This window comes from Takifugu flavidus, chromosome 14, assembly GCF_003711565.1.
Source record: "Takifugu flavidus isolate HTHZ2018 chromosome 14, ASM371156v2, whole genome shotgun sequence".
Lineage (NCBI taxonomy): Eukaryota > Metazoa > Chordata > Actinopteri > Tetraodontiformes > Tetraodontidae > Takifugu > Takifugu flavidus.
This window is the reverse complement of record NC_079533.1, coordinates 7481560-7501026: the sequence shown is the minus strand read 5'-3', so window position 1 is coordinate 7501026 and position 19467 is coordinate 7481560. Positions and strand designations below refer to the sequence as shown.

The 19467-nt window shown below is 52.1% G+C and overlaps 2 protein-coding genes and 1 long non-coding RNA gene across 7 annotated transcripts; 1 reads left to right on the top strand and 2 right to left on the bottom strand.

Annotated features, from left to right (window-relative positions):
* Positions 1–151: 151 nt before the first annotated feature.
* LOC130537356 (pecanex-like protein 3) lies at positions 152–15931 on the top strand. 4 transcript variants are annotated; one of them, XM_057054104.1, is made up of 36 exons: positions 152–458; positions 1313–1794; positions 1882–2090; positions 2186–2291; positions 2385–2424; positions 2582–2668; positions 2824–4545; positions 4623–4752; positions 4936–5105; positions 5881–5938; positions 6036–6207; positions 6301–6458; positions 6685–6838; positions 7070–7102; positions 7206–7377; positions 7458–7568; positions 7663–7754; positions 7860–7969; positions 8070–8175; positions 8281–8373; positions 8510–8660; positions 8916–9060; positions 9416–9593; positions 9696–9804; positions 9990–10119; positions 10215–10273; positions 10348–10563; positions 10895–11148; positions 11241–11471; positions 11771–11874; positions 12014–12161; positions 12239–12469; positions 12564–12838; positions 12911–13080; positions 13240–13646; positions 13727–15931. In XM_057054104.1, exons 2-36 carry the CDS (start codon positions 1642–1644, stop codon positions 13877–13879), a joined length of 6837 nt encoding a protein of 2278 aa, XP_056910084.1. In that variant the 5' UTR covers positions 152–458; positions 1313–1641; the 3' UTR covers positions 13880–15931. The 4 variants fall into 4 exon arrangements, with proteins under 4 accessions (XP_056910084.1, XP_056910083.1, XP_056910081.1 ...); XM_057054103.1 differs by having other exon boundaries at positions 2764–4545; positions 6036–6177; XM_057054101.1 differs by having other exon boundaries at positions 2764–4545; positions 9419–9593.
* A 54-nt stretch (positions 15932–15985) lies between these two features.
* Positions 15986–16508, bottom strand: LOC130537365 (uncharacterized). Its single transcript, XR_008953607.1, has 2 exons — positions 16334–16508; positions 15986–16258 (listed from the first exon to the last, which is right to left on the bottom strand). It is a non-coding gene; the product is annotated as an uncharacterized LOC130537365 (long non-coding RNA).
* Positions 16509–16579: 71 nt separating this feature from the next.
* Positions 16580–19264, bottom strand: zgc:165604 (uncharacterized protein LOC792578 homolog). Of its 2 annotated transcripts, XM_057054122.1 has the most exons (7): positions 19109–19264; positions 18359–18513; positions 17841–17907; positions 17622–17753; positions 17376–17528; positions 17183–17305; positions 16580–17107 (listed from the first exon to the last, which is right to left on the bottom strand). In XM_057054122.1, exons 1-7 carry the CDS (start codon positions 19170–19172, stop codon positions 16878–16880), a joined length of 924 nt encoding a protein of 307 aa, XP_056910102.1. In that variant the 5' UTR covers positions 19173–19264; the 3' UTR covers positions 16580–16877. The 2 variants fall into 2 exon arrangements, with proteins under 2 accessions (XP_056910102.1, XP_056910101.1); XM_057054121.1 differs by lacking the exons at positions 18359–18513; positions 19109–19264 and adding an exon at positions 17986–18178.
* Positions 19265–19467: the final 203 nt, after the last annotated feature.

Sequence of the window (19467 nt, the reverse complement as noted above, 5' to 3'; positions counted from 1 at the left end):
GTTTCGGACGTAAATTTTAACGCGTCGAATTAAAGCACAGCGGACCGGGCTGACCGTGACGTCAGCGGAGACAGCCAATCAGCGACGGCTCCCTTTCCGCGCGTGCAAGCGTACGTCCGTGCGCGTGTCAACGAGTTGTTAGCTATCGCTAGCTATCTAGTTAGCTAGCATGTTAAACATTCTAACACAAGTGTCGCTGAAACCAAGAAACAGCTGTCGTTCATCATGAGAAGGGACGCCCGACATCGGCGCAAATGTGCCGATCTTTAGTCTCCGAGAGGCGGAAGGGCTCTCAGAGCCACAGCAAGGATGAGTTAGCCAACGGAATTGAAAGTGAAGCTACAGTTTTTGGAGCCTGGCGATTACCTTTAGCATTCTGAGAAAGGAAAGCTCTGAGATTTTGAAAGGACTGGATGCGGAAGGAGGACATGAGGCCAGCTGGACTGCTACTGCTAACTGTAAGGAGATGGGATCGAACTGCTTCACCCTGGGCACATTTATCAGATCTGTCGGGCTAAACCAAGCTAACATTAGCTAATGACAAGCAAATAACATCCACATAGCGATCAGTGGTTAAGAACAGCAGTGTTGCAGTTGACCACTGAACGATGGTGACATTAACCCAGGTGGAAATGCTGATAAATGCGGCCTTGCGTTAGCTGCCAACTGCCCATCACCAATTTGATGTTTTAAGCTTTGTCACGCTGCTTAGCGCAGTATCCTGTTAGAATCGGCTGCGTCTTCGCGTTCTCCAAAGGCGATTGTGTGGAACTGAACTCATCCTCTGCTCAGACACATCCGTAAGCTAGCGCCGGGCTAATTGCTCTGTTAGCTCGCCAAAGTGTGGAGGAAAACTCAATCTAGCTGGCCAAACGTTGATGTGGATGCGCAAATAGGGAGCTGCAAACGTGCCACCCTAATTCATTTGGTTTTGGTGGCTTCTCTTTCTCACCGATTTGTCTGAGAAGCCCCTGTTGACAAGCAGTTGTTTCTAATCTGTGGAGCAGTCAGTCATTGTCCCTGTGGTCTCTGTGCTGATAAATGGGTCTTAAACTGCGTTATAGTTGCTTGTCATTACTGGGACGGACGGAACTTGCTAATATAACAATTTTTATACTGTTGTCAGTGACGCGAGTTTTAATTCTGTTGTAGGATAACTAAACAGCTGACATATTTGCGCAGCCTTTACATATTTGCCATTCAAATGTAATTCTTCCCTGATAATTGCCTGCCACGCATTTCCCCGCTGAGGGGGATTGTTTAAGATGTAACACTACTCTAAAAGGCAAACTAAAGTTCCTCTTTCTTGCAGATGAATGTTTTTTCACACATCCAGAGGGTTACCAATGTGCCAAAAAGTCGTTCTCCTGAATACCCAACGAGGATTAGGCTAGAGCGCGACATCGTGGATGCGGGAGAAGAGCCCATGCTCGCTCCAGAATTTACCAGGACTCTTGACCTCCACTAAAGTGTACATATCCGAGACTAGGAACGACTGTCCTTGATGAAAGAGGCTCGGTTAACCTGCCATCCCCAATGGAAGTACCATCATAGACACAAAATACTGTGGCTCGAACTGCTGCTGCTGAGCTGCAGTCTTGGAGGAAGCATTTCAGCTTTTGGTTGAACTTGGAGGTGGACATGGGTTCCCAGGCGCTTCAGATACTGCGGCAGGGTGTGTGGGCTTCGCTCACTGGGGGGTGGTACGTGGACCCCCATCAGAGCACGTTCTCCAACTGCTTTCACCTGTACCTTTGGATCTTTCTGCTGGCCTTTCCGTTCCTGCTGTACATGGTAAGCGTCTCGGCACCGCGGGTTCCTCCAGCTGCATCCTGTCCCCGTTTTTTCCTTTAACCGTGCCTTTCCCCCCTCCCAATCCAGGCTCTTCCTCCCAGCTTGGTGGTGGCAGGTGTGTACTCTGCAGTGGTGGCCGTCTTTTTCACGGCCATTAAGGTGGTGAACTACCGGCTTCACTCCATGTTCGACCTCGGGGAGATTGTGGAGAAGAAGCAGGCTTCGCTCACCGCCGAGGTTTCAAAGATGGAGGAAGGAGATGAAGGTTCAGGTGCTCACGAGGGGAATCAGCACAGGTAGAGGCTATTTTTGGCTGATGGCTTTTGATAAAAAGTGACAAGCCTGTCAGAGAATAAAGGGTCTAAATATCTCATTTTCATCTTTTTCGCAGGGACAGTCATGTTGGCGTGGAGATGACTGTGTTTCGGAAGGTCAACTCGACACCCCCGGTCCGCTGTAGCTCCCAACACTCTCTATTTGGATTAAATCAGGTTTCGGTGAGGATTTCCATAACGAGTACCGAGAATGCTCGCGACCCATCTGTCTTAATTCTTTAATTTTTAACTTAAAATGTAATTGAAACATTTCAGGAGTTCTTGCCACAGCTGGAGGATACAGGGGGCACAAAGGGTAGGCAATTATTATACCAGCACCGACAGCTCTGAACATGTAATGTGTAATCTCAGAGTCTTTCTACTCTTCTGCTGTTATGTGGAACATGTGAGGTTGGTTGAAAAGGCACCGTTGCTCCCTGAATGACATCTTTTCTTTCCCTCTGATGTCAAAGAGCGACTGCCCGAGCAAGGAAGCAGCAATGTAATTGTTACATCAGCTCACCGTGAGATCCTACGCCAGAGTTCCCAGGACGCCACGAGTAAGTCTGCTGCTATTGGCTATTTCAGCGCAGCTTGAGCTGACGGACTGATCACTTATTGTGTCGTAAAATTGGATGCTTGATCTGTCGAGCAGGAATAGGCAGCGTTATGGTTGTCGCATCCCTGGAAAATCATAGTGGCGTCTCTCCTCCAGGGGCACCGAGCGTCGTGCAGTCCTGCATCGCTGCTGCTCTAGGAAGTGATTTCCCGAGTCTGTTGGGAATTTCAGGGGTGGCAGCTGGATATGGAGAACCTGGAAGATGCCTGTCAATCCCCCCCTCGCCTTCCAGCCAGGAGGACGGAGGTGAAAAAGAGCAGTCGCCAGAAGCGGAGTTGACAGACCAGTTGTCACAACAGAGTCCTCGGGACAATGAGGTGGGGGCTTATTCTCCTCTTGGTCCCTCTGCTGAATCGGGGAGCCTGGGCGACACTCCGCTCAGCCCCTTAATAAAGAGCAGCCTGAGCGAGGAGCTGAGTGAAAATCTCCTGGGTTTGGGTTTAGACCCTGTGACGTTCGCCCCCGGCACCGAGCACCCAGGCAGCCGCAGCGGCGTGGCGCTCGCTGCTGGATCCACAGACAGTTGTTTCAGTGCAGGTGGAGCCACCACAGACAGGGAAACGCTAAGCACTGTTAGCAGTTACCGCAGCGAGAAAACGGACTCCACTCAGCTGGAGAGCCCTTCGTTCAGCCAGCCGCGGCCTGCGGACACACAGACCTCAGCCCCAGCTCCAGGGATGGACGACATCCTCAGGCCGGTGGGCGACCCGACTGGACAGGACGGCAGCGATACCGACAACCTGTCGGACAGCGTGCTGCTTCGCTCTCCCTCCAAAGAATTCTCGCTCAGTCAGGGTCTGGACAGGACACTTGTGGAAGGAGAGGATTTACCCCCCGTACTCTGTGATATTGCACAGCCCCCTCCTCTCCAGAACTCTTCCCCTTCGAGCAGTGAACACTCGGAGGTGTGTGATTTGGACAGAACTGTCACAGTTCCGCCTCTCCCCCCACCGCGGCAGGCTAATTCGGTGCCCTCAGGGCTGGCCCTGGGACTAGTGTGCTCTGAGCCTGATTTGCCAATATCTTCTACCCCGTTTTTATTGCCCGCCCAGCCTGCGCTGCAAGCCCAGCAGGTTGTGCGTCCTAAAGACTTGAAGCTGCTGCGGGCCAGCGGCAGTAGCGTGGGACACAGACCGGGCCGGAGGAAAGCTCCACGCAGGCGAGCCGCAGCAGGAAGCAGCAGCTTCGACTGCGGCTCTTACAGGCGTCACCACAATCATAGACAGCATAGAGATTACATCCCAGTTAGGAACCGACTGGGCGCCAAGGCTTATAGTGAGAGTTTGTTTGAGGATTCCAGCGACGAGGATGACGGCAGCGACATGAGCGCCGGCTCCAGCTTGGGCTCGCAGCGTCGATACAGCTCGGACGACGACGACTCCAGCTCCTCTACCTCCTGCTACTCCCCGGACCTCGCTAACACTGGCGTTACGTCCCCGCTGCCCTCTGCTGCGCAGCTGCCGTCTCAAAGGGAAGGGGAGGAAGGCGCCGGCCTTTCGCATCCTCGTGCCGCTCATCGCTCTTCTAGCACGGCGAGTGCCAAGACCCACGCAAGAGTGCTGAGTATGGACGGAGCGGGCGGAGGCCAGAGCAGTACGCCAGCTCTGCCCTCTAATCTGACCACCATGCCCTCCACGTCCACTCCTGCACCTCGCACTCTCACCATGTCCAAGTCGGATCTGGAGGCCCGCACCGTTCTCGCCGACGGCTTCGCCGCAGCTCATCATCACCGGCTGGGTTCAATAGGAAGCTCTTGGACCGGCAACCAGATGGGCTGGAGGGCAGAGGAGCTCGTCGAAGAGGGAGCCGTGGGGGGAGGTGAGCTGAACAACCCTTTAGAATTGATGTCGAGACTGTAATGCACGCCAGTGATGTCATTGATTGCTGTTGTGCAGCCGTGGCCCCGGATGATGGGGACAAACACGAGTCGGTCAGCAGCGTTAAGAGGACCCAGGCCATCCGGCGAAGACACAACGCCGGGAGCAACCCTACACCGCCTCCTTCCACCATGGGATCCCCTCCAAGGTTGGCCAGTCACGTTGTCTCTGATGTTGGTGACACCTCGTAGTGTCCTGTGGGATAATGTCGACGTCCAGATGCATCTGTGTTTGCCTGGATTTGTCATTAAAGTGTGACTCACAGTAACGTACAAGACACTGTAACCTGTAGAGCTCATGCACGCTCATGCACGCTCTTGCCTTCCTGCAGCCTTCAGGACCTCCAGCGGGCTCGGACCTCCTCCCATTCTCGGACCCGAGCCCTGCCGTCAGCCTTACAGTTCGCTTCATCCCTCCTGCTCCCCCGCAGCGGCATCCACGAAGCCTCCACCTTTGATGACACATCGGAGGGGGCCGTCCATTACTTCTACGATGAGAGCGGTACGTTACATTTATTATTATTATTGTTAGATATACGATAAGATATACGATTATTATTGTTAGATATAAGATAAGATGTTAAACCAATTATATGATGCTCCTTATCTTAGCGGAGATGTTGACGTTGGGGTGGGGGGCTGTCGGCAGTCTGGTTCCACATTAGAATTGTGCTTTTTTTAAAAAAAAAATCCTGCGTGTAAGAAGGCATATTTCCTTTTCCGGCTGTGCTGTTCTGATTCGAGATAGAAAATGAATGTTCCCATTCAGTGATGTCTTTTTTTTTTTTCTTTTTTTTTATTCACACACCGGGAGGATATTATCTGTCCAGGCCCTCTTTAGTTCAGCAGGCTGATGCCTATTTCTGCAGGTGCACTAGCTTTTATGTCAGTGTCACCATCTTAAGGGTTGACACCTCTGACGCCTTCTGTGAGGTCACAGTCTTCAGACGGGTTTTGTCACACCAGAACTTTCTTTTAAGGTCTCGTCTCCTGGTGTCAAACAGCTCTCTGAAAAACCTCTTCATTGCAGGGAAAAACCTTAAGATTCCTGCTTCCGAGATGTTTATTTTGTATCTGCAATTTCAAGGGTTAGCAAAGGGATGCGTCTTTTCTCGGGGGAATAATTTCAGTGCAGTTTTTTCGAGCGCTTCAAATCCCAGAAATGACTGCAAGGTGAATTCAAACAAATCAGACCAAACGGCACCAAAATCACCTGTTTCCGTCGAGTTTTTAGTATAAACGTACAACAAAACATAACCGTTCTTTCTATTCGACAGGTGTAAAGAGATCCTACACATTCGGACCTGCTGGAGGTGGTTATGAGGATCCAGTTCAGTAAGTAATGGTTTTTGTCTCTATTAGTCTCTCTATTATCATCTCTACATTTATAAAGCCAACCTAAGAGTAATACCAGAACATTTCCACTTCCCAGAGAGAGGGAGAGGGAGAGGGAGAGGGAGAGGGAGAGGGAGAGGCAGTCCCAGTCGTCAAGCTTCACCTCCACTGAGGTCCAGGAAGGTGCACAAGTGTTGTCCATGCTCCAGCCCAGACCTGTGGTTCTACAGGGCATGCAGGTGCGCAGGGTGCCTCTGGAAATGCCCGAGGTTAGCATTCTATGGTATAGTTACCATACCAAATCAGCGTGGACTATTTATTTTGCCTCTGCTTTAATTGCCCCGCTCTGACCTTGTTTTTAGTTTGACTTGGATCACGAGTCTCTACAAGAGTCCCAGGAAAACACGCTGATGATTGAGGAGAAAGCCAAACCCAAGCAGTACTACCGCTTCTGGGTGCTGCCCGGGAGGTGGCTGAGGGTCCGTTATGACCGACTGGCTCTTCTGGCCTTGTTGGACAGGTAACGGGAGTCATTGAAGTGTGTGTGGAGGGGGGGGGGTCACACTGTCCTCTTGGTCTGTCCCTGCAGTTGTTTTGTCAAAGCTTGTGAAGTGAGCATGTTTTTCCTTTATTACAGTAATTAAACGCTGGCACTGGCAGCTCCCTTACACCCGTAACAGTGCAACCATCTCTAGTTCTGATCGTATAGTTACGAATGAGCGTTGTATGTATTTTGCATTTTCCAGAAACCGCCGCGTGGGAGAAAATGTCTTTGCGGTGGTCTTGGCCAGCCTGGTGGCCTTCCTGGGGTTCCTCTTGATGCTCCAGGGCTTTTTCAGGGACATCTGGGTCTTCCAGTTTTGCCTTGTCATTGCTAGCTGCCAATACTCTTTACTTAAGGTACCTTAACTTAGGAGAACATCACAAATACATTTGTTATCTATTAGGATTTATCATTCTTAGTACCTTTGTTTTGTAACCTGAAGGCTAAACTACTAGAATTTATGTTTGTTTGGCCACAGTTTGGTTTGTTCAGGCTTCACTCTTTACGTTGACATTAAACTTTATAGTTGTTGTCTTTTGGATATGACGGTTAAATGTGTAAAAAATCAAATGTTCTGCCTTCTTTAGAGTGTACAACCTGATGCAGCCTCTCCAATGCATGTGAGTCCTTCTTTCATTCTCCTTGTTAAAATGACTCTAACATTAAATTCTAATGTGTTTGCCTTGTTAATGTTGTGCCATTGTGCATTCTGTCACTTAACAGGGCCATAACTGGATCATTGTGTACAGTCGGCCAGTCTACTTCTGCTTGTGCTGCGTGATGATTTGGATCTTCGACCTGTCCGCCAGCTCCGGCACCCTGCAATCCTTCTCGCTCTACGGAGTCACCTTCTTCTCTGTCGACTTCCTGCTCTGTGTCAGGAATATGCTCATTGGTAGGTTCTCCGCCCATTTCCTTGTCCTCCTCAGATTGTGTGAGATGTTGAAGACCCTCATTTTTCTCTCCTTTCCCCAGTGTTTGCCTTGTGTTTCCCGGTAATTTTCCTCTTTGGGCTGCTACCTCAGGTCAATACTTTTGTGATGTGTCTGCTGGAGCAGATTGATATGCACATTTTTGGTGGAAGCGGTAAGGCTCCTTTCATTCCATCAATGTCTATTCAACTTGTGCACGAGGATTTATTGTCTCTCCTGTTGTTTTCTCTGCATCTGTGTTTCCTCAGCTACTACCAGCCCACTCTCATCTCTATATAGCCTCTTGCGCAGCATGTTGGTGGCTGCTCTGTTGTACGGATTTTGCCTTGGCGCCATCAGCGTAAGTGAAATACTCTTGCTCAATATACAAGGCTTTAAGTATATTTGTGGCCGTACTTGCTGTCAATCGATCCTATATTGATATAATCTGATTTTCTCACATTAGACTCCCTGGGGGGATGCACACGTTCCCGTGCTGTTCTCTGTGTTTTGTGGTCTGCTCCTGGCCTTATCCTACCACCTCAGCCGCCAAAGCAGTGACCCAACGATCTTCTGGTAAACATTCGCTTCATAAACGATGACGCTGCTCATTTGTGTGTTTTTATTTTTATTTTTTTTCACTGTTTGTTTTTTCACTCGATCACATGAACATCAGGTCACTTGTCAAGTCTAAATTATTCCCCGAGTTGGAGAACCGAACACCAGAAGAGCCCCCCGTGGAGATCAAGGACCCTCTTCCAGAGAAGCTGCATAACTCTGTGGTATAATTCCCGTCTCAGTTACCTTCTCAGCCTGTATTTTTCTTCTGCCTATTTATTGTACAGTTTTGTAATTATGACTTTTATCTTCTTCTGGGCCCATTGCAGAAAGAAATCCTCCATTCAGACCTGGTCATGTGTCCCCTCATGGCTGTGATTACTTTCGCCATCAGTGCCAGCACAGTATTCATCGCCCTCCAGGTCAGTTGAAGCTGGATCCTGTTCTTGTTACACATTTCTCAGATTTCTCGGGGGAGTTCAGTGATGTGGGGGGGACATATTGTATTTTCATGATGATTTCATTTTTGTTTTCTGCCTCTTTCCTCTCGCTCCACAGCCCGCTCTTAGCTTCGTCTTGTATATCCTGGCCGGAGTTGTCGGCTTCATTACACATTATCTCCTCCCTCAGCTCCGAAAGCAGCTCCCGTGGTTCTGCTTGGCTCACCCTGTGCTCCGCTCCAGAGAGTACAGCCAGTTTGAGGTCCGAGGTGAGTGTGATTGTTATCTAATCTTTTCCTCACAGACATGAAATATTTGTGGGCAATATGTCAGTTCTGAACATTTGAAGAAAAAGCCTCCAAAAGTACATCCTGTGCCTTATCTGCATTTTATTCCAAGGCAGAAAATAACACGATGGTGGATATCGAAGGTTGACCGGTTTAAAACAACAATTTCCTGTCACAATAGCAGAAACTTCAGCAGGAGCTAGGAACAATTAACTTGTTATTTCTGTCTGTCTTCAGATGCTGCTCAGTTGATGTGGTTTGAGAAGCTGTATGCTTGGCTTCAGTGCGTGGAGAAATATTTCATCTACCCAGCCGTGGTGCTCAACTCCCTTACTACCGAAGCTCGAGCTGTGGGCCAAAACCATAAAGAGCTGGATATCTAGTACGTCCCTCCCCTCTCTGTCTGCACACCCTTTCACTTCCATTTATTTTATTGCTTGTTTTCCCTGGGGAAATGTGCTGTGTCTTGGAACCAGTGAACATAAAGTGAATTCAAAGGGTCAGCCAAGCCCACATGTGTTACGTTCTGCAGGCTGTGCTCAGAGCGCCCCCACCCCCCCACCCCTACAGCCCCCCATCACTTCAGAGTATTTGTGTTTTCTCCTGTTTTGAGTGATGTGAAAATGAGGACATTTCCAGTCAAACTGAAACACATGCAGGGTTTTTGTATTTGGAATCATCTCATACTCTGCAGGGAGTTCTGTATATGTCAATAACAATGCCCCCCCCCCATCTAGCAGCAGAGCTCTGTTCATCTCCGTGGCAGGCATGAAGCTGCTGCGCTCATCCTTCTGCGCCCCATCGCAGCAGTACGTCACGCTGTGCTTCACCGCGCTCTTCTTCCACTTTGACTACCCACACTTCTCAGAGACCTTCCTCATCGACTACTACTTCATGTCCATTCTCTTCAGCAAGGTTTGGACGCGCGACGCCGCCGCCTCCTCCACATTTAATCACACACCAGTGCCGCCTTTTTAAATTGTTTGTCAAAATCAATTCTTGACTTTGCCTCCTCAGATGTGGGACCTGCTGTACAAGCTGCGCTTCGTGCTGACTTACATTGCCCCCTGGCAGATCACTTGGGGCTCTGCCTTCCACGCCTTCGCCCAACCCTTCGCGGTGCCCCGTATCCTGACATTTGTTTTTAATAACTATGAGGTTATCAGTACAAACATCTGTCTTGGTTATTGCATGAAATTTAAATGTAGGATCTTCCTTGTCTCATCGTTTATTTCCATTTTTTAGACGTATTTGTCGCTATTAAAAGCCCTTTTTTTTCCCGTGAGATGATCCTCAACTACGTTCCCTCAGACTCTGCAGTGCTTTTCGTCCAGGCCGTCTTCTCTGCCTTCTTCTCTACCCCTCTCAATCCTGTCCTCGGCAGTGCCGTGTTTGTCACCTCATACACCCGGCCTGTAAAGTTCTGGGAAAGAGACTATAAGTATGTTTCTGAAATGTATATGTTTAAAATAGGCTTTTTATTGTGATCTAATATTTTTAGACGCCGGCCCTAATCCCTGTTTATCATGTCTGCAGCACCAAGCGTGTCGATCATTCCAACACCAGACTTGCCACCCAGTTAGATCGCAACCCAGGTATTCCATCGATATCTCATTCATATTTCTGTGTTTTCCGGAGCTTTACCAATAATCTCTCCCGGCTCACGCAGGTGCCGACGACAACAATCTCAACTCCATCTTCTACGAGCACCTAACGCGCTCTCTGCAGCACAGCCTGTGTGGAGACCTGCTGCTCGGCCGCTGGGGCAACTACGCCACAGGCGACTGCTTCATCCTCGCCTCAGACTACCTCAACGCACTGGTGCACATCATCGAGATTGGCAACGGCCTGGTCACCTTCCAGCTTAGGGGTTTGGAGTTTAGAGGTCAGCAGCAGGGAGTGGAGGCTCGCCGGATTTGGGTCGTGTAGAATGATTCCTGATTGGTGCAAAGGGTTCAGATATTTTTATTGAAGAATGATTCGGGAAGAGTTTTTATTAATAGGCTACATTAAAGCAGTTTCATTTAAAATGACTGTCAGATCACGAAAGACTGATTTGATTTGGGTATATTTTTAGGTTGTGCAGCACAAGAAAAGCTAAAGTTCCATAGCTAACATACATTTGATGTCTTACATTAGTTCAGCTGCATGTACAGCCTGCAGATGTTAATTTTTCAAGCAGTTTGATGTTAAGAATCTGGGCCAATTCTGTGCAGGCACCTACTGTCAGCAGAGGGAAGTGGAGGCCATCACAGAGGGGGTAGAGGAGGATGAAGGATGCTGCTGCTGTGAACCGGGTCACATCCCTCACATGTTGTCATTCAACGCTGCGTTTGGACAGCGCTGGCTGGCCTGGGAGGTAGCTGCCACCAAGTATGTGTTAGAGGGCTACAGCATCAGCGACAACAATGCTGCCTCCATGTTACAAGTGTTTGACCTCCGTAAGATCCTCATCACCTACTATGTTAAGGTAAGCTTTTAAGAAATATGTCTGAAGATGGGTGTGTATTGAAACACTTGAAGTTGTGTTGGTAACTATGTGTGCTTTGTGCCCGCAAACAGAGCATCATCTACTATGTAAATCGATCCTCCAAGCTGGAGGACTGGCTGTCGAATGAAGCGATCCAGGAAGCTCTGCGACCTTGTCTTGGGTCGAACTACGTGGACAGTGATCCCACCTTTAACCTGAACATTGACGAAGACTACGACCACAGGGCCTCTGGAATCACCCCCTCCTCGTTCTGCATGGCGTACTTGGACTGGATTCAGTATTGCAACAGCCGACGTCAAACGGTTGGAGCCTTTCAAACATTTCTAAGAACTGAATGTGACTTTGGGTCCAAAACTTCAATAGATGAGGTAGATTAAGGAGAGACCCTTTATAACTGAGCACAAAATAGCAATGCTCTGTCTTTTTCAAGTGTAGTAGAGGCAGCTGCTTTGATTGTGTGACCCTTCTCTGCCTCGTGCATGATTAAAATGTCGGCGCGTTCCCCGATTTTCTCGAACCTTTGATCTGGCTCGCACTGAGCAAAAACGCTTCCCGATTACATCAGTCGTGCTAACTCCTGTACTCCTGCGTTGCGTTGTAGCCGGTGACGTGTGAGAGAGACTCTCCTCTTGTCACCCTCTGTTTCGGGCTGTGCATCCTTGGGAGAAGAGCTCTGGGCACCGCTTCACACAGCATGTCTGCGAGGTAGGACCGCAAGGCTCCGCTGTGAATAAGGAGTCTTAATAGGAGGCATCCAAGCATCATTTTTAAGCTGGTACTAGTGTGGCCTGTGTTGGATTCTAAACAGCAACGAATTCTGACCTGTCGTTTATCTGTACGACAGCCTGGAGCCATTTCTCTACGGCCTTCACGCCCTTTTCAAGGGGGATTTTCGCATCACGTCTCCCAGAGATGAGTGGGTGTTTGCCGACATGGACCTGCTGAATCGAGTTGTGGCACCAGGTGTACGCATGTCCCTCAAACTGCATCAGGTATTTGTCCCAGAACCAACCCGAGTGTGGACCCAACGCGCCACTGAAGGTCAGGTGTAACCTGCGTTTTCCTCCAGGACCACTTCACGTCTCCAGATGAGTATGAGGATCCTATGGTGCTGTACGACGCCATCACTGCCAACGAGGAGAAGATGCTGATATCCCACGAGGGCGACCCCGTGTGGCGCAGCGCTATCTTAGCAAACATGCCTTCGCTGCTGGCGTTGCGCCACATCATGGACGACGGCAGCGACGAGTACAAAATCATCATGCTCAACAAGCGGTTCCTCAGCTTCAGAGTCATCAAGGTCAGCGCTCATCACTCTTATACAACCGATTTAATCTTGTTTCCACGATGCTCCCACCCTGACCCTTTTGTCCCTGACACGCTGCCCCCTACAGGTGAACAGAGAATGCGTGCGCGGCCTTTGGGCAGGGCAGCAGCAGGAGCTGGTTTTCCTGCGTAACCGTAACCCCGAGCGCGGCAGCATTCAGAACGCCAAACAGGCTCTGAGGAACATGATCAACTCCTCGTGCGACCAGCCCATCGGCTACCCCATCTACGTGTCCCCCTTAACAACATCATATGCCGGGGGGCACGGCCAGCTCCGGTCTGTGTGGGGAGGGCCCGTCAGCCCCCATAACATCTACACCTGGTTCATAAGCAGCTGGGACAGGTACGGCCGCCGCGCTCTGTGTGACCTGGCGTCCGTACGCGGGCGGGGCTCTAACCGCGTGTGCGTCTGCAGGCTGCAGAAGGGTTGCGGAGCCGGCTGCAACAGCGGCGGGAACATTGAGGATTCGGACTGCGGAGGTGGCTCCGCCTCCATCTCTGCTAATCCAGCCATTCACACCACCCACAGCACGCCTGCCGCCACCCTCCCACCGCCACACTTTACGGCTGTGCAGCCCCCGATGGGTAAGAGAAGGAGCCGCTGGTTTCCTCAGTCGTGCCTTTAGATTCGACTGTAAACGGGTTCTGAACCTGGTGTGAGGAGCCACATTTATTGGAATAGATTTAGTTGTTTAGCACATTTTGACGCGGCTGTGAAGTCTTTTTTTTTCTCTTGAATTCCAGGTATGGACAACAATTTTGCTCCCACCCAAAACTGGCCCCACCACCCCCAACCACTTCCTTTAGCTCTTCTCAGCCAATCGGAGAGCAGGATGGAAGCGGGGCTGCTCGCGTCGCTGCAGCACACGTCATCCATTCCGGGGTTCCCGGGCCAGCACCTCTCCAGCTCCCAGCTCTCCTTCAGCAGCTCTGTGGCTCCGCCCACTCTGCCGGCGTCGGAGCGCTTCTGCCACGCGAGCTTCTTGGAGAACTCTGGGCACAGAGCGGGCCAGCGGGCTGGCCTCGGACAGGGCGGCGGCCTGCATTACGACAGCCACGTTGGCAAGTGGAGTTTTTCGGGCAGGAAGGGCTTTAACGGACCAGCGGCTCCAGAGGGGGAGGGAGGACCAGTGCCGACCGTTCGCACACAGGTAGCCGGTGCTTTCATACGCCCACCCACACATTAGGACGATCATGTGACGCTCACATCCTCATGTCCCGTCTCTTCCAGCCTACTCCTCCCGCCCCCCTACAAGAGGTCAGCGTGGCACAAGATCCTCTGGGAGCCACTCGGATGTCGGACCCGACCCCTCCGACCACGGGGGACCATCCCACGGCGCGAGAGGAATCCACAGAGCTGCCTTTACTTGAGCACCTGCGCTGAGTCTGCACCGGGACGCCCCCCCCCCCCAGGTGACAGCCTCTGCAGCGAAAGCACACCTCAGGGCCGAGCAGACCCTGCCCCCCCCCCGATCAGACTTATTCCAGCCTTCAGGACTCATTCCATCAAGCTGTGTTGAGGGGACCCGGTGAGATCGTGGCGTCCCGCGTGGGCCCGCTGCAATACTGGCTGGATCGGGAGAAGCTCGCCCCCCCTCTCCTCAACCAGGAGCCGACTCATCAGATTATCATCGATTATTCCGAAGTCGGCTTTTATCACGACTCGCGAGGCCTGAAGATCTAATCGAATGTTGTTTTTTTGTGTCCCCTGAACGACCTCCAGGGTGGACAGTGAGAGGCCGGAGAGGCCGGTGCAATGATGAGGGCTGGAGTTTCTCCCCACCATCACACATTAGATTCACACAACCTTCTTTTCCCTGCCGTCACCCCCCCCCCCAGAGGGGTGTGTGGCTGCATCAAACCCCCCCCCCCCCCCACCGACGTGGTGCTTTTACCGCCTGTTTACAGTCTGAATCCATCGAGCAACTCAGATGTGGGGGGGGGGGGGGTTCAGACTGAGCTGGGGGCCGTAGATCAGGGTCTATCTGTGGAACGGGTGTTGATCACAACCCCCCCCCACCCCCACCAAAATCCTGGGAACACAAGAAACATGAAGCCTTTTCTTCTTGGTGACTGGAATGTTCTTCTTTTTTTTTTTTTCTTACTTGAAGAAACGAGCCCCCCGGTGTTTAACGTGCCCCCAGTTTTCCTTCGGAGGGCCGGCCTCCGACGTCCCCTCTGATCAGATCTGCTCCTTCAGGCTCGGGGTGGGGGGTGGGGGGGTCCTCCCCCTGGGTCTCATTACCAGACTACTGCTTCTGCACCTCCTGCTACTGCTACTGTCCCCACGACTACTGCTGTTCCCCGGAGCGTCCAGCGTTTTAGTTGGAAGTCGAAGCTGAACAAATACTGAGAAATATTTATTTGCTTCTAATTGTGTATCGTTAATGGGATTTGGTGATTATGGTGCGCTGGTGTTTTGAACGGGAGCACGGCCTTCCGACGGTCGTCCCCGCCCCCCCCCCCCCCCCCCTCGCACTTCTCTCATCTCACGTGACCTAACTGGAACTGTTCCCGAGGAGCCCCTTCAGGGCGATTTCTTTCCCACTCCTCCAGCTCCGCGGGGCGAGTCTTCGGAATGTCGCCCCGGTTATCAGCGTTCCCGCCGCGCGATCCGTCGCGCGAGCGTTCTTCGGGCGGAAAATGGGGAAAGAAATCGTCCTCGGTGGGAAAACTTTTAAGCCGAAGTCAGAAAACGAACGGGAAAAACGATGCGGATATGAAATATTCCCTTTGTTTTTCCTCTGCGGCTTAAAGGCTCGTGCACAGTGCACGTTGCTAAAATCCTGTCTGGGGTTTTTTCCCTCCGATCTTCAACCATAAACACCAACAAGGGAGGAAGCGTCGAACTTTTCTCCCCTCTTCACAACACGTCAGCGTCTCCCTCGACTCAGGAAACAGACTTTCTGATCACTGCTGGTTTCTGTTTTCCGTTCTCCATCATGTATCCAAAGCAACAGGGAATTTTTCTTATTATTTAACTTGCCAAGAGGAGGAAAGCACAAGTACGCGGACCCACGTGGGCGTCGATAAAAAAGGGATTTCCTAATCTCTGAAATGATGTACAGCATGTTTCCTATATAAATATATATTTAAAATACAAATCTATTTTATTATTATTGAAGTTTGGCTTCTTTTACATTGAAGACACTATGTTGAGGGCGGGGGGGGACGGGGGGGGGCGACCCGCTCGCCACCTCGTGCAGTCAGGAGGAATTCTTCGTTTGCACAGATGTATCATTCACCATCCCGATTCTTTATCATTTTAGGGTGTTTTTTTCATTTTGGGGGGAGCGTTCTTTTATTTAAGAACTAAACGTCAATGTTAAATGTTCTGTACAGTTTTTTTTTTTATGTGATTTGTTTTGGGGTTGTTTTTTTTTTTCCCCCCTTCCTATTTAAATTAAAGGTTTTCGTGTCTTTGTTTGCAAACCAACCGCTCTGGTCACTTATTTACTTGTTTCCATTTTGGGTCGTTTGATTTCACCAAGACTTTTGCAAACGTGTTTTAATCATTCTGGTTGATTTGAAGTTTAAACAAAGGAGCGTTTGACGACGGAGGGCGTGTAGCGGATCTCGTTGTAGCACTCTTCCTCTTCCTCTTCCTCTTCCTCCTCCGCCCTCGGCTTCCTCCCGCCGTCCTGGTGCCGCTCCGTCCCGGAGCGGCGGAGCCACAGCAGCAGCAGCAGCAGCGCCAGCAGCACCAAACACATGGACGAGGTCAGCAGGACGCCCTGGAGGACGCCCGAGGAGCGTCCCGGAGCTGCGGGGGAGGGGGGGGGGACACGTTGAGCAGGGGACGGAAGCAGAGAGGATTGTGGGAGGGGGGGGGGCTCACCGCTGTAGACGGACAGGTTGACGTAGCAGTGCTCCGTCCCCAACAGGTTGGTGGCGGAGCAGCGGTACAGGCCTGACGTCTGGGACGACACGTTGGCGATCTGCACGGAGCCCGACAGGTCCCCTGGGGGGGGGGCACGGTGATGCGTTTATGTCTGGAGATCCGGAATGATGGGGGGGGGGGGGGGGGGGGGCGACCCGCTCGCCACCTCGTGCAGTCAGGAGGAATTCTTCGTTTGCACAGATGTATCATTCACCATCCCGATTCTTTATCATTTTAGGGTGTTTTTTTCATTTTGGGGGGAGCGTTCTTTTATTTAAGAACTAAACGTCAATGTTAAATGTTCTGTACAGTTTTTTTTTTTATGTGATTTGTTTTGGGGTTGTTTTTTTTTTTCCCCCCTTCCTATTTAAATTAAAGGTTTTCGTGTCTTTGTTTGCAAACCAACCGCTCTGGTCGCTTATTTACTTGTTTCCATTTTGGGTCGTTTGATTTCACCAAGACTTTTGCAAACGTGTTTTAATCATTCTGGTTGATTTGAAGTTTAAACAAAGGAGCGTTTGACGACGGAGGGCGTGTAGCGGATCTCGTTGTAGCACTCTTCCTCTTCCTCTTCCTCTTCCTCCTCCGCCCTCGGCTTCCTCCCGCCGTCCTGGTGCCGCTCCGTCCCGGAGCGGCGGAGCCACAGCAGCAGCAGCAGCAGCGCCAGCAGCACCAAACACATGGACGAGGTCAGCAGGACGCCCTGGAGGACGCCCGAGGAGCGTCCCGGAGCTGCGGGGGAGGGGGGGGGGACACGTTGAGCAGGGGACGGAAGCAGAGAGGATTGTGGGAGGGGGGGGGGCTCACCGCTGTAGACGGACAGGTTGACGTAGCAGTGCTCCGTCCCCAACAGGTTGGTGGCGGAGCAGCGGTACAGGCCTGACGTCTGGGACGACACGTTGGCGATCTGCACGGAGCCCGACAGGTCCCCTGGGGGGGGGGCACGGTGATGCGTTTATGTCTGGAGATCCGGAATGATGGGGGGGGGGGGGGCACTGACCGTCCATGTTGATGGGGAGTTCCACTTCCGGGTTCAGTTTGGTCCAGCGGATCTGTGGAGCGGGGGTCCCCTCCGCCACCGAGCAGGACAGCGTGACGCTCCCCCCCACGTCGACGACGCCGTCCCACTGACACACCGGCAGCGAGGGCGGAGCTGGAGAAGACGAGAAAAGGATTTCATCGTCGGTTCGGCCCTGGGGAGGGAGCGCCGCACCGACCTTGAGCTGACCTGGGGGGGCCCACGTACCCACAACGCTGAGCTCCAGCTCCCCGATCCCGGGATCGGGCGTCTCCGGGGGGTTGTTGACCATGCAGCGGTAGATGCCGGCGTCCGAAACACGCGTGTCATTGAGCATGATGTCGGCGCTCCAGGGGACGCCTGCAAACGGTTGATGACATCATGTCGTCACGCTGTTCGATGGGGCGGGGGTGGGGGGGGGGACAAGAGGCCTCAGGGACCCTTTACCTGTGAAACCCACCCTGCCCGTGAGGGCCGGGTCCTCGATCACCTGACCGTGGTCATAAACAATCACCTGCAAGCAGAGGCAGAAATACTGATGAGCTGTGTGTGTGTGTGGGGGGGGGGGGGGCAGGTTTCTACCCGTCCTGACCTGGGTGGGGTTCTCCGGACTGAGGGACGGAGCCATGGTCCAGATGATGTTGAGCCTGGAGAGGGGGCTTGAGGTGAAGAAGGAGCAGGGCAGCACCACAAAGTCCCCCTGAACCACCTTCAGGCGGGACTCTCTCATGGTGACCCTGAGGGCGTCTGAGGGCCCCAGAACAAACAACACACACACACACACACACACTTAATAATAGAACTCTTTTTTCCTCTCCACCCTCTCGGCCTTCGTTAATGAACAATACCACCTCCACCCGCTCTGTTGTTATCCCCAGGCCGTGTGTGTGTGTGTGTGTGTGTGTGTGTGTGTGTGGTGTGTGTGTGTGTGTGTGTGTGTGTGGCAGGTTTCTACCCGTCCTGACCTGGGTGGGGTTCTCCGGACTGAGGGACGGAGCCATGGTCCAGATGATGTTGAGCCTGGAGAGGGGGCTTGAGGTGAAGAAGGAGCAGGGCAGCACCACAAAGTCCCCCTGAACCACCTTCAGGCGGGACTCTCTCATGGTGACCCTGAGGGCGTCTGAGGGCCCCAGAACAAACAACACACACACACAACACACACACACACCTAATAATAGAACTCTTTTTTCCTCTCCACCCTCTCGGGCTTCGTTAATGAACAATACCACCTCCACCCGCTCTGTTGTTATCCCCAGGCCGTGTGTGTGTGTGTGTGTGCGCGCGCGCAGGGGGGGGGGGGGGGGGGGGAGGGGGGGGGGGGGGGTGCAGATTAGTTGTTAATTACTCCTGACAGCTTTGAGCTGGAGCCAAACTGGTCAGCGATGGAAGAGAACAACAGCCCACTTCATCACGGGAGCGCGATGCAGGTTCACACACGCACGGATCTGACCTTCCCCGACACGCGGTGACGTCAGCGTCGCCTTCCTGACCGTCCTACAGCTGAAGCGTTGCGGGATTCAAGTCAAACACGCGCATCTGCGTCGTTGCATCCAAGCGGCGACAGTTCGGAGCGCGGCCCGAGGAAAGTGGACCCACGTCGAGTTGAGGAGATGGACAGCAGATGCCCCCCCCCCACCCCCCCGCCCCCCATCCCGGCAGCGTGACCGGACTCACCACGACTTCTCTGCACGTGTGACTAAATTCAGTCGACTCACCGTTTTCCAGAGCGCCGAAGCACGCGCACAGGGCGCAGAGCATCCATCCTGCGGACGAGCCCATGGCCGAGAGGAGCCGCGGACGGGCGTCCACCCAGAGCCGCCCCTCTCTCTCCTCCCCCGCAGGCCGAGCGCAGGCATGCGTGATAATCACGCACCGATGGTGCAGCGGAGCCCTCCCGCGTTCCTCACACTCGGGTTTTGGAGGAAAAGAACCAGCCTGTTAAACTTTAAAATCATTTTATGAAAACTGGTGTTTGACAGAAGCAGAAGTTCCTCCACTGTGCGGGATGTAATAATTCAGATACATATTTATTTAATTTACATCCCATAATACTACAGTGTAAAGGGCGTGTGGC

Coding starts and splice junctions, on each gene's coding strand:
- zgc:165604 (XM_057054122.1), bottom strand. CDS start 19,172: ATGGGCTCGTCCGCAGGATGGATGCTCTGCGCCCTGTGCGCGTGCTTC. Junction 17,754..17,840: donor GGGCAGGGTGGGTTTCACAG/GTAAAGGGTCCC, acceptor AACCGTTTGCAG/GCGTCCCCTGGAGCGCCGAC. Junction 17,108..17,182: donor CAACCTGTCCGTCTACAGCG/GTGAGCCCCCCC, acceptor CCTCCCCCGCAG/CTCCGGGACGCTCCTCGGGC.
- LOC130537356 (XM_057054100.1), top strand. CDS start 1,642: ATGGGTTCCCAGGCGCTTCAGATACTGCGGCAGGGTGTGTGGGCTTCG. Junction 12,162..12,238: donor TGTCCCTCAAACTGCATCAG/GTATTTGTCCCA, acceptor GTTTTCCTCCAG/GACCACTTCACGTCTCCAGA. Junction 13,081..13,239: donor GGCTGTGCAGCCCCCGATGG/GTAAGAGAAGGA, acceptor CTTGAATTCCAG/GTATGGACAACAATTTTGCT.